Below are 14115 nucleotides of genomic sequence, written 5' to 3'. Positions count from 1 at the left end.
TGGCTTGGCAGCCCGGTGTGGCCGTGGCTGCCGCTGCTGTGCAAAGAGAGACCTGTGCTGACACCTGACGCACACCGACTGGCGTCAGTCTGCAGCTCTCCTTAGGTGCCAAAGAACAGGAGGAAAAGTGAGGTGTTTGACCCCTACACACACCTCTTACTGCATTTGTTGTGACCAGTAAATGAGTTCACAAGTCTAAAAACTGAATGTGTTGATGAATCTGTTAAAAGAGTAAATAAAAGAATACCGTCACCATGGGGCTTCCCTGGTGGCTCAGTTGGTAAAGAATCTGCCTGCAATGTGGGAGACCTGGGTTCAATCCCTGGATTGGGAAGGTCCCCTGGAGGAGGGCGTGGCAACCTACTCAGTATCCTTGCCTGGAGAATCTCCACGGACAGACGAGCCTGAGGCTACAGTCCATGGGGTCACAGAGTCGGACACAATCGAGCAACTCAGCACAGCACAGCAACCATCTGCAGTGGCTTCCACTGTTTCCTCATCTATTTGCCATGAAGTGATGGGGTTGGATGCTATGACCTTAGTTTTTTTTAATGTTGAGTTTTAAGCCAGCTTTTTCACTCTCCTCCTTCACTTTTCATCAAGAGGTTCTTTAGTTCTGCTTCACTTTCTGCCATAAGGGTGGTGTCATCTGCATATCTGAGGTGATTGATATTTTTCCTGTCTATCCTGATTCGAGCTTGTGCTTCATCCAACCCAGCATTTCACATGATGTATACTGCATATAGGTTAAATAATCAGCATGATAATATACAGTCTTGTCATTCTCCTTTTCCAAAGGAAACAGTTCAGTTCAGTTCAGTTACTCAGTCATGTCCAACTCTTTGCAACCCCATGGACTGCAACAGGCCAGGCTTCCCTGAAAATCACCAACTCCAAGAGCTTGCTCAAACTCATGTCCATTGAGTCAGTGATGCCATCCAACCATCTCATCCTCTGTCATTCCCTTCTCCTCCTGCCTTCAATCTTTCCCAGCATCAGAGTCTTTTCCAATGAGTCAGTTCTTTGCATCAGATAATCAAAGTATTGGAGTTTCAGCTTCAGCAACAGTCCTTCCAATGAATATTCAGGACTAATTTCCTTTAGGATTGACTGGTTTGATTTCCTTGCAGTCCAAGGGACTCTCAACAGTCTTCTCTAACACCACAGTTCAAAAGCATCAATTCTTTGGTGCTCAGCTTTGGCATCAATGAAAACAGTGACAGACTTTATCTTCTTGGGATCCAAAATCACTGCAGATGGTGATGGCAGCCATGAATTAAAAGATGCTTGCTTCTTGGAAGAAAAGCTATGACAAATCTAGACAGCATATTAAAAAAACAGAGACATTACTTTGCCAGCAAATATCCATATAGTCAAAACTATGGTTTTTCCAGTAATCATGTATGGATGTGAGAGTTGGATCATAAAGAAAACTGAGCACTGAAGAGTTGATGATTTTGAACTGTGGTGTTGGAGAAGACTCTTGAGAGTCCCTTGGACAGCAAAGAGATCCAACCAGTCCATCCTAAAGGAAATCATTCCTGAATATTCATTGAAAGAACTGATGCTGAAGATGAAAACTTCAACACTGGCCACCTGATGCAAAGAACTGACTCACTGGAAAAGACCCTGAAGCTGGATAAGATTGAAGGCAGGAGAAGGGGGTGACAGAAGATAAGATGGTTGGATGGCATCACCAACTCAATGGATATGAGTTTGAGCAAGCTCTGGGAGTTGGTGATGGACAGGGGAGCCTGGCGTGCTGCAGTCCATGGGGTCAGAAAGAGTTGGACACAACTGAGTGACTGAACTGAACTGAACCTTTTCCATTGTTTCCCCATCTATTTGTCATGAAGTGATTGGACCGATGCCATGATCTTCATTTTTTGAATATTGAGTTTTAAGCCAGCTTTTTCACTTTCCTCTTTCACCTTCATCTAGAGGTTTTTTAGTTCTTCTTCACTTTCTGTAATAAGGGTGGTGTCATCTGCCTATCTGAGGTTTGTGTTTCATTTCAGCTTGTGTTTCATCCAGTCTGGCATTTTGCATGATATACTCTGCATATAAGTTTAATAAGCAGGGTGACAATATGCAGCCTTATTGTACTCCCTTCCCAATTTTGAGCCAGTCCATTATTCCATGTTTGGTTCTAACTGTTGCTTCTTGACCAGCATACGGGTTTCTCAGGAGGCAGGTAAGGTGGTCTGGTATTGCCATCTCTCTAAGAATTTTCCACAGTTTGGAGGATGGTTATTTTGAGGTTCTAGCCTGCCATTTTCTAGGTCTCTTCCTTGCCTCAATACCTCCTCTCTCGGATTCATTGGCCTATCGAGTGGCGACAAGAGCAAGCTTGAACTAGGTAACAATTCGGCTTAGCCAGCCAGGAGCCTTGCTGCTTGTGGCTAGCCAGCCCCAATCAGGGAATATTGGGGCAGGACCCTAGCAGCTCCCAGGACCATTTGTTGTCCTGAGAATCTTTCCTTCAAGATTCCCTGAAGTGGCACTGACTTCCCCCAGAGCTTGGCAGTTGAGACAAGGAACCAACAAACTTCTAGAGCTGACGGACTCAATTATGTTTGGAGGGTAAGGCTACCCAATTTGATAGCTGGTTCAGCCAGTTTGCTTGTTTTATGTGTCCTTTTGTGTTGACAGCCAACAGGTTCGATTTTGGAGGGTAAGTTGCTCTGGTGTGCACACCGGGAACATTTCTCCCCTTCAATCTGGTCATTTCCTTTATGGGATAAGCCAATTTGGTTGGGTACCCATTTACAGAGAGGAGGTGCTGTTGGACTCTACCCTGAACCAGTTCATTGGGAACTAGTCCTCATGGAGCAAGTTCACCCCAGTTGAAATTAGCTCATTTGAAGGGTAATTTTATTTACCTGATTTGGGAACTGGTCCAGTTGGGGCTTCCCTTGTAGCTCAGTCAGTTAAGAATCTGCCTGCAATGCAGGAGACCTGGGTTCAATTCCTGGGTCGGGAAGATCCCCTGGAGAAGGAAATGGCAACCCACTCCAGTATTCTTGCCTGGAGAATCCCCATGGACAGAGGAGCCTGGCAGGCTACAGATGAAGGGGTTGCAAGAATCAGACATGACTTAGTGACTAAACCACCACCACCAGTTGGAACCAGTTCTTTTGGAAGCTAGTTCTTGTGGGAGTGGGTAGCCTAGTTGGAGTTAGTTAATTTGTTTTACAGGGTAAATGTACCCTGTCTGGGAATCGATTTGTCTGTATGCATCAATACTGGAATCTGTGCCATTTTTGTTGGAAGAATTTTGCACAGTTTGTTGTGACCCACACAGTCAAAGGCTTTAGTGTAGTCAATGAAGCAGAAGTAGATGTTTTTCTGGAATTCTATTATTTTTTCTATGATCCAACAGCTGTTGGCAAGTTGATCTCTGGTAATGTAATGGAGTACTATTAGCTATAATAACCCTGATTTAAAAAATAATTCTGAAGTGCATTAGATATGCAAAACTTGTTCATTTTATAACTGGAACTTAGTACCTTTTGACAATAACTCCTTAACCTTACCCCCACCCCCAGCCCCTGTTAACTGCCACACTACTGTCTATTTCTGAGTTTGATTTTTTAGATTCCACATATAAGAGAGATCTTACAGTATTTACCTCTGTCCAAATAACTCAGCCAAATGTCACAAATAGCAGGTGTCAGCTTTTCATAGGGCTGAATAGTATTCTCATGTAGATGTGCGTGTACATGTGTAGATATATACATATATCTCTACACTACACACACACGTTATATATGTGTACATACAAATACATACATATATATATGTAACTGCAGTGTGCACAGGGATGTGGGTCTCTCAAGATCCTGACTCGGTCCCTTTGGATATGTAGGCGCAGGAGGAAGCCTGTGGGGTCATGTGTGCTCACGCTCAGTCGTGTCCCACTCTTTGTGATCGCATGGACTGTGGCCCGCCAGGCTCCTGTGTCCGTGGGATCTCCAGGCAAGAACACTGGAGTGGGCTGCCGTTCCCTGCTGCATGCTGGATCACAAGGTAGCTCTACTTTTAATTTTGTGAGGAATTCCATGCTATTCTCCACAGTAGCTGCACTAGTCACGCTCCCACCAACAGCGCACGAGGGCCCTTTCCCCACACCTGCACTGTGACTTATGAAGAGCTGCAGGCGCCCTGCACTTAGCTGAAAACTGAGTTTAAACAGGAAAATCTTTATAATGACTCCATTCTTACACAGTTTATTTCTATCCAGTTTTGCCTATTTTAGGTCACTTTCAGGTACTAAAAACAGTTATGGCATTTAAAAATATTTATTCTGGAGATTATAATTGTTATCTGCATGAAGGCTAGTCTGATACAATCTAATTAAAGATTATCAAACTGAAAAAAAAATTGTCTCTTTTTTAATTTCAGTATTTAAAAACATTATTTATTACGCATACATTTTATTTTGGAGTAAAGAAAGAACAAGGGAACTTTCTGAGAATGTGAATGTCAGGCTTGAGGAAAGGGAGAAGGCCCGCACTCGCAGGATGATGCCCGAGGTGCTAGCGGGCACACTGCCTTCATGCACACACCAATCATGAGCACAGTCCCTCCCAAACGAAGTGACCTGGAGAAACCTGGGATGACATGTGGAGAATTCTAAACTCTGAGAAACAGTTTTCATAAAATAATAAATACAAAGTGATCCTCCATTTTTTATTGAAATACAGTTGTGTTACTTTGGGGTATATAACAAAGTAATTCTTATATATGTATATATATATTCTTTTTCAGATTCTTTTTCCTTATAGGCTATTCCAAAATATTGAGTAGAGTTCCCTGTGCTATAATACAGTAGGTCCTTGTTGGTTATCTATTTTCTATATAGTAGAGCATATCTGTTAATCCCAAACTCCTAATTTATCTCGCCCCTTCCCCTTTGATAACCTGTATATGTGTAGAAGTACAAACAGAAAACTGTTTATACCAGAATGTTACAGGTAGCTGCCTCTCAATGGGATAACAAGGGTTTTACTTTCGTATATTTTCTTTTCAAATATCTTATTTTCTAGTTTATTAGCATAGAATCCATTTGTAGTTAAAAGAAACCTCATCACCTCTTCAGGGAATCCCTACAGCACGGACAGCAGCAGAGACCAGGAGTCCACAGGAGCCAGGAGTCTGCGCCTCAAGGGGCTACCTTGGCCGGGCTCCTCCCTGGGGGATCCGGACACGTATTTCAGTGCAGTGCCTCCCCCAACATGGAGGTGGGGACAGGCACCTCTCACGCAGATTCTGGCTTCAGGGTTCACGTCTGGAAGCACTTCCTGCAGCCATGCTTACCCTGAGGTCAGAGCAGCACAGATCAAAGCCTACGCATCTAGAGGTCAAACCACAGGGCGTGGTGCCAACAACTCTCCACACGCTGCAGACCAACACCTCCCACCCCCACCCCCCCACACACACACGGTGTCCTGTGTAAGCTCGCACGCTCCACGATGGTACTGAGAGTTCTGCCACTGGCCACCATTTCAGTGACACTTTCCAGTTTCCACAGGTTTCATAAATCTCACAACCATGAAGCTTATTTCTGATTCAGTTCAGTTCAGTTCAGTCACTCAGTCGTGTCCGACTCTTTGCGACACCATGAATTGCAGCATGCCAGGCCTCCCTGTCCATCACCAACTCCCGGAGTTCACTTAAACTCATGTCCATCGAGTCGGTGATGCCATCTAGCCATCTCATCCTCTGTCGTCCCCTTCTCCTCCTGCCCCCAGTCCCTCCCAGCATCAGAGTCTTGTTCAATGAGTCAACTCTTCGCATGAGGTCATCATTCACTGACTAACCATGTCACAAAAATGCCTCTACCAAGTCTTTCCAAAACTAAGTCTGATGGTCTCATTGGTAGAAATCACCCCTGTATCATTCATTCTCTCTGCAGCCAGTGGTATTTACAGGGTGCCTGCCTCGTACATGGTGCACATTGCTTCCAGAATGAGCCAGTTTAGAGGAACAAACCCTGGTTCAAGTGTAAGAAGGTGGACCTCGTCGTTGTCCTCAAAGTGTTTACAGTCTTCAAGACACAGACAAGCACCATAGCAGGGGAAGATTTGCTCAAAGGAGACAGCCCCAGGGAACCAAGAACACCCTTCCCTCAAAGAGGCCCTTCTGTCCCCATCCCTTCAAGCCGCACAGGTTCCCTACGCCCCTCCCCCCAGCGCTGTGAAGCTAAATCACAAAGGAACAGAAAGGGCTCGCCCATGAAAAGCCCCTCTTCCCCAGCATCTCTCCTGAGCCCAATCTTCCTGCAGTCCAGTTCTGAAGGGGAGGACAGCTGAGTTTGTGGTGGAGGGGGAAGAAAAGGAAACAGCCTGGCCACTTTCCACACTGATGCCAGTAACATCTTTACATCATAGACTTGAAAAAGCCTTGCCAAAATGTTCTCCTAAAAAGCACTCACATTTAAAAAGACCACTCCTGGAAGACCACTTTGCTACCAGGGGGGACCTATCTTCCTGAAATCCGCCCCACCCCACCCCCACCCCGCCTCCCACCCCCGCACTGGAAATCCTATCCTAAAGTAGAATAGATTAACATATCCTACCTTAATCCCTCTCATCCCTGCTCAAATCCTCCTGTGACTAAGGCAAAGGCCACCCATTGTGAATGCAGAAGCCCAAAAAAGGAGGGCTGCAGCAAAGTCCAGGCTTGTTGGAAAACAAAGATGTGGGCATCTTGGGAAGAAGCTGCTAGAAGGGCTGAAGAAAGGGCCTGGTGCAGCTGGTGATCTACTACGTGCTTATTGGGTCATAAAGCTGTCATTGGTCATCCCAGGATCCACCAGGGAAGGACAGGGTGAGTCTGGGGGGATAAGGGGCTTCCTGAAAGCGGAGGAGAGATGCCTAGAGATGGTCCCATGGTCTCACTATACAGTACAGTAGGGTGAGACCTTAGGAGGCAGGATGGGGCTTCCAGACAAAAATCATGCCCCAGTTTAGGGAAAGCCACACTGGGCCCCGCCCTCCAGGCAAGAGGACCTTGCTGGGCGTGACCTCAGCAGCAGGACAGAAGCCTCCTGAGCGCCGCCTTGACCTCCATGTTTCTCAGTGAGTAGATGAGGGGGTTCAGAGAGGGGGCCACGGAAGTGTAGATCACCGACACCAGCTTGTCCTTGTCCAGCGAGTAGCTGGACGCGGGGCGGATGTAAGTGTAGATGACGGTGGAATAGTACAAGGTGACCACCAGGAGGTGGGAGGAGCAGGTGGAGAAGGCGCGCCGCTTGCCCACCGCCGAGCGCATGCGCAGGATGCTGCCGATGATGCAGCCGTAGGACAGCGTGATCACCGAGAAGTTCCCCACGGCCAGGAAGATGTCTGCCGTGAAGGCCATGGTTTCATTCAGCTGGGTCGGGGCACAGGAGAGCTTCAGCAGAGGGGGGATCTCACAGAAGAAGTGCTCCACCACGTTGGAGCGGCAGAAGGGCAGGCGAAGCAAGAGACTCGTGTTCACGCTGGTGTTGATCAGGCTGACTGTCCACACCACCCCCGCCAAGAGCGCGCACACCCGGGGGCCCATGAGGGCGCCGTAGTGCAGGGGCCGGCAGATGGCCACGTAGCAGTCATAGGCCATGGCCGAGAAGAGCAGCAGCTCGGCCCCCATGGACCACGTGAAGAAGAAGAGCTGGGCCATGCAGCCCCCATAGGAGATGGTCTTGCTGGCCACCATGCCCACCAGAAGCTCAGGTAGGATCGTGGACGTGCAGAGAATGTCCACCACGGCCAGGTTGACCAGGAAGAAGTACATGGGGGTGTGCAGGGCTGAACTGGAGCTGATGACCACCACAATGAGCAGGTTTCCAGAGAGGGCCACTGTGTACAGAAGCAGGAAGGCGAAAAAGAGCAGCGTTCGCAGCCCAGGTGTTTCTGAGAACCCCAGAATGAAGAACTCGGTGACTAGCGTCTGGTTCATCACAGCCCTGGAGGGTGCCAGCATGGTCCCTCTGAGACCGTGGGCGCTGCTCTGACTCAGGCTGTAGAGAAAGTGTTTGAACTTGTTCTGAGTGTTCCCTCTTACAATCCTGTGCACGACCCACTTAGAAAGAGGATTTTATAACTTATTTTGGTAATAAAAATGGAGCTTTGTGCTTCTGATAATTGTGGACCCCTGGGAACTTTCAGTGAGAGTGACTGCCCCTGAGGTGTGGAGAAGCTCAAATCCCCACCCCTCTCTGCCAGCGCAGGACTGAGATGGCCACTCACAGAAATCCCCAGACTCTGACTCCTGGTAGTGTGCCAGGATTGTGCTTCCCTGAAATGCAACCCACTCCAGTGTTCTTGCCTAGAGAATCCCAGGGACGGCAGGGCCTGGTAGGCTGCCGTCTATGGGGTTGCACAGAGTCGGACACGACTGAAGCGACTTAGCAGTAGCAGCAGCAGCAGCCCTCATGGAGCACATGTGGGGTGGGGTTGGGGTGGGCTTCCAGGGGAACCCTGGGGAGGGGCGTTCTGACCTCTGTCTCCTATTTGAAAATCTGTATTTACAGCCACTCATACGCTCAGACCGTGTCTGGGAACAGAGGAGGAACAGCGAGAAAAATAACCTGCTATTGGAAAGAACCTCTTTCCCAAATCCCTGTTCTCCTCCTGGACTCGCTACGTCCAGTCAGTACTGATGGAGGTCAACCACGGGTCTTCACACCACTGTCCAGTGACTTGCGAGTGGTCACTGGAAAGCCAGGGGTCCGGATGGGCCTGGACCCTGATTCAACTCCAGATTCTCTGCTGCCAGCCCCTGAACAGCCCACAACAGGGAGCCCCGCCCCCCTACCAAATCAGAGACAAATCACCACCAAAATGCTTCACCTGCATCAAAAAGTCTCCCCAGATAATCCTGAAATAGTGGGCACTCAGGCCCATGCATGCCAGCTTCCAAATGGAGATGCAAGTGCAGATGTCCTGGCTCTCTGAAAACCAAGATTGCATGTGGGCTGTGCTGATTTCAAACTAGTGCTCCTTGAAAGTATTTCACCACTTAGATCATAGCACTTTAATTAAGAAGGAAGATTGTCTGCATGAAGCTGGTGACCAACAAACTACTTTACGGTGTTGGCTTGGACCTGGGCTCCCTGTGCCCAGCTGCTTTAGAGTCAATGTCTGGGAGCTTAGGGCTTGCACTAAATTCTACAGAGACAGATCCCTGTGAGGAGCGGCCCGAGAATGACACCCAGACCACCAACTGGAGTGTGTTTACTGGTGTGGAAAATGGTGACAGTTTTCAACCAACAGTCTCTTATATGAAAGGAAAGAAAAAAAGACAAAGACAGGAAGAGAGAGAGAGATTTTAGACCATATTTTTTACACATTATTAATTCTCCTTTTTACTGAACTTTCTCAAATATGATAGCCAAAGTGGTCTGACGACTCTTAGTCACAGGAAAATATAATCATCCACCCAAATCAGAACATCGCTTTTCACCTATATGACATATGATGCGTACAGTACACATTCAATTATAGTGCGTGCTTACGAAAGATGGAAAATGTCTTTCTGGTATTCTTGGTATTCTCTCAAGAAACTTCCTTCTCCATCCTAAGAAAAAAACTGAAAATTTCTCAGGAATCATTAGGAGATAGAAATGATTAAAAGGAAAAAAACAAAGTGGATCCACCTGGTATAAAGAGTAGAGTCCATCAGAAACTTGTGACCAGGGCTAGAGAAGCCCTATATTGTCTAAGGTTGGCAGAAACAGGACTCACAGTTCATGCTCAAGGGCCCTGAGGGGCCAATTAGCACAGAACCTGCTCTCCTTCACTAGGCGAAACCTACCATGGATTCAGGACTCTCTGGAGAAGCTGACCAGCACCTTGGGGACAGATCTAATCACCACCAAGTAAGAACTGAGGTCATCCTTGGAAGCTACTGGAACATGGACTGGCACTCAGAAGTGTCCATGCAGGGACGGTTGACTAGCAGCAGCAGCATGAACAGCTGCAGGAGGTACAGAGCTGACACAGCAGACAATGAGGCTGTGGTGGCACCCAGTCAGTCAACAGTCTGGCCCATCGTTTCTGCTGACACTGACCTCCCATCCCAAGAAAGAAGCACAAAGGAGTCACGGCTAACCCCTATCAGTTGGTCACTGGCCCGGGGCTCTTACTGGTCGTCTCCGGATTTCAGCGTCTTCGAGTGCCAGTGGCCATGTGCCACTGGCGACCTTGCCCTCAGTGTCTGCTCTTTCGCTGCTGCCTTCCTCACACCACCAGCAAGTGCAGATTCCCCCCAGTCATGGCTACAACTCCTCTTAACAATTACTTGACATGAGGGGGAAATGGAAGATGCCCTGCCCTGGGCAAACTACACACCTTGGCTAGAGTAACCCATGGCTGCAGGCTTCCCTGCTCATGCATTATATTAATTTTACAGCTGGGGACATCAGTCCCCGAGGACATTAAATATGGAATCACTGGTGACTGCTCAGCAGGTCTTCTGAGACCCATCCTGCTGATCTTGCCTGGATAGCTTCAATTTCTAGTTTTGATCTAATCAAGGATACACTCACTCACCCTGACTCAGCACAGGGGTTTTATGTCTTCATTCTCCATCCTGTGTTTTCAGAAAAGGGGTCAGCTTCTAACGTAGGGTGGTTGTAGAGAGTCAGTATGCTACCATTGTTGTTCAGTCACTCAGCCGTGTCTGCCTCTTTGTGACCCCATTGACTGCACCATGCCAGGCTTCCCTGTCTATCACCATCTCCCGGAGCTTGCTCAAACTCCATTGAGTCAGTGATGCCATCCAACCATCTCATCCTCTGTTGGCCCCTTCTCCTCCCGCCTTCAATCTTTCCCAGCACCAGGGTCTTTTCAAATGAGTCAGTTCTTCACATCAGGTGGCCAAAGTACTTGAGCTTCAGCTTCAGCATCAGTCCTTCCGATGATATTTGGAGTTGATTTCCTTTAGGATGGACTGTTTGGGTCCTTCTGCAGTCCGAGAGACTCTCAAAAGTCTTCTCCAGTACCACAGTTCAAAAGCATCAATTCTTCAGTGCTCAGCTTTCTTTATGGTCCAACTCTTACATCTGTACATGACTACTGGAAAAACCATAGCTTGACTAGACAGACCTTTGTTGGCAAAGTGATGTCTCTGGCCTTAATTTGCTGTCTAGGTTTGTCATAGCTTTTCTTCCAAGGAGCAAGCATCTTTTAATTTCATGGCTGTAGTCATCATCTGCAGTGATTTTGGAGTCCAAGAAAATAAAGTCCTTCAGTTTCCATTATTTCCCCCATCTACTTTCCATGAAGGGATGGGACCAGGTGCCATGATTTTTGTTTTTTGAATGCTGCGCTTTAAGCCAACTTTTTCACTCTCCTCTTTCACCTTCTTCAAGAGGCTCTTTAGTTCCTCTTTGCTTTCTACCATAAGGGTGGTGTCATCTGCATATCTGAAGTTATTGATATTTCTCCTGGCAATCTTGATTCCAGCTTGTGCTTCATCCAGCCTAGCACTTTGCATGACATACTCTGCATATAAGTTAAATAAGCAGGGTGACAACATACAGCCTTGACGTACTCCTTTCCCAATTTTGAACGAGTTCATTGTTCCATGTTCAGTTCTAACTGTTGCTTCTTGACCTGCATATAGATTTCTCAGGAGGCAGGTAAGGTGGTTTGGTATTCCCATCTCTTTAAGAATTTCCCACAGTTTGTTGTGATCCACATAGTCAGAGGTTTTAACATAGTCAATGAAGAAGTAGATCTTTTTCTGGAATTCTCTTGCTTTTTCTATGATCCAGTGGATGTTGGCTATTTGATCTCTGGTTCCTATGCGTTTTATAAAACCAGCTTGTATTCTGGAAGTTGTCAGTTCACATACTGTTGAAGCCTAGCTTTGAGGATTTTGAGCACTATTTTGCTAGCATGTAAAATGACTGCCATTATGTGGTAGTGTGAACATTCTCTGGCATTAGAATGGAAGCTGACCGTTTCCAGTCTTGTGGCCGCTGCTGAGGACTACCTTTACTTATGTGTGATTGATAAGTAAAAGTACATACTTTGTGCAACATGGGTTTTTCAGGGTGTACATGATTTGATATGTGTAAACTGTGAAATGATTGCCACAGTAAAGTTAAATAACACATTCACAACCTCACAACACTGTTTTTAAGAATGCTTAACATTTACTCTCTTAGTGACTATCAAGTGCACAGCGTGGCATTGTGAACCCTCGACTCCATGCGTGTGTTCCATCCTGAGAACTCGTTGTCTCCTAGTGAGAGTTCGTACTGTTTGGTCCCCGCGTCCCTTTTCCACACCCCCAGGCTCCGCGCCAGCGCCTGTCTACCGTGTTTGCACTGGTCAGTTTGCCAGGTTCCACGGTACAAGCAGCACTGTGCAGCGTTTGTCATTTATCCACCATATCTCACCGGGCGTGGTGTCCTCCAGGTTCACCCACGTTGTCACAAATGGCGGGATGACGTTTGTAACTGTTTGATGGACTATTTAGTATTTTCTATGTGTACGCTCATGCCATCTGCAAATACAGATAGTTTTTCTTTTTCCTTTCCGATTTGGATACTTCTTTTTGTTGCCTCTGCCCTGCCTAGGACTTCCACTACTGTGGTGAATAACAGTGGTGAGAGTGGGCATCCTTGTCTTATCCCTCCTCTAGAGGAAAGCTTTTCGTTTACCATTAGGGATGTTAGCTGTGGGACCGTCATATACAGCCCTCATTGTGCTCAGCTACCTTCTTTCTATACCTGATGCTTGACAGGTTTTATCCTGAAGGATGTTTTATTTTGTCAAACATTTTCTCAACATCTATTGAGATGATCATATGGTTTTTATCCTTTATTCTATCAATGTGGTGAATCATATTGATTGATTCACATATGTTGAACTATCCTTGCATCACAGGGATAAACCACTGATCATACCTCTTAATGTGCTGTTGAGCTGGTTTACTAACATTTTGCTAAGACTTTTGCATCTATGTTCATCAAGGATATTTGCCTGGAATTCTTTTCTCATGATGTCCTTGTCTGACTTTGGTAATAGAGTAGTGCTGGCCTGGTAAAATGAGTTTACAAGTGTTTCCTTCTCTTCATATTTTTATTAGAGTTTGAAAGTGAGAGGGTTAACAGGTAGGAAGGCCAGAGGTCCCCAAAGGACAGGAGGAAATAAACTGCAAGTTGCAGACATTCTTTTCTCAAACCTTAGGCTGATAATGGCTCAACAAACCAGTATTCATGTCAATTGTTTTACAGCCAGAGATGACACCCCTTGTGCCATCCTATCTCAAAAATGTGTGTTGTGGGAGAGGGCCTGGTGAAACTCCCTCAGCCTTGAGGTGTTTCCCTTATTTGATTAGCAGCCATCTAACATACATAAAGTGCCTTGCTAAGAACTAGCAAGAGGGAACTCTTTCTGTCCCTTTCTGATGTCTGTATCAGATGCTTTCTCTACCTCTTTTTATACTTTAATAAAACTTTGCTACACAAATCTCTGATCAAGCCTCATCTCTGGCCCCAGATCCAGAGGCCACGAATCCTGGTGGTGTTCATGGCTCCCAGCAGCAAACTTTCAAAAGGACTGGTGTTGATCCTTAAATATTTTGTAGAATTCACTCATGAAATCATTTGGTCCTGGGCTTTTCTTTGTTAGGAGGTTTTTCTACTATTATTATTAATTATTACTGCATTAATCTCCTTACTCACTAGTTTTGTTCAGATTATGTATTTCTGATCAATCTTGATAGGTAATTAGTTTATAGAAATTTATTCATTTCCTCTATGTGATCCAATTGGGGGGGGGGGGGGTATAATTGTTTACAGTATTTCCATATGACTATCATAGTACTTCCTATGACTGACTGATCTGAGGGTTCTCTCTTCATCTTGTTTACTGTTTCCTGTGCTGTGCAAAAGCTTTTAAGTTTAACTAGGTTCCATTTGGGTATTTTTGTTTTTATTTTCATTACTCTAGGAGGTGGATCAAAAAAAGATTTTTGTGTCAGAGAGTGTTCTGCCTGTTTTCCTCCAAGAGCTATATAGTTTCTGGCCTTAGATTTGTGTCTTTCATCCACTTTGAGTTTATTTCTGTGCGTGGTGTTAGGGAGTGTTCTGATTTCATTCTCTTACTGTAGCTG

The 14115-nt window shown here is 46.2% G+C and overlaps 1 protein-coding gene across 1 annotated transcript; it reads right to left on the bottom strand.

Annotated features, from left to right (window-relative positions):
- Positions 1 to 6672: 6672 nt before the first annotated feature.
- On the bottom strand, positions 6673 to 8104 carry LOC129636858 (olfactory receptor 13G1-like). The gene has a single exon (XM_055560616.1). The coding sequence runs from the start codon at positions 7966 to 7968 to the stop codon at positions 7030 to 7032; it is 939 nt and encodes a 312-aa protein (XP_055416591.1). The 5' UTR covers positions 7969 to 8104; the 3' UTR covers positions 6673 to 7029.
- Between the last annotated feature and the right edge of the window lie 6011 nt (positions 8105 to 14115).

This window comes from Bubalus kerabau, chromosome 22, assembly GCF_029407905.1.
Source record: "Bubalus kerabau isolate K-KA32 ecotype Philippines breed swamp buffalo chromosome 22, PCC_UOA_SB_1v2, whole genome shotgun sequence".
NCBI lineage: Eukaryota > Metazoa > Chordata > Mammalia > Artiodactyla > Bovidae > Bubalus > Bubalus kerabau.
This window is presented reverse-complemented; position numbering and strand designations above follow the sequence as displayed.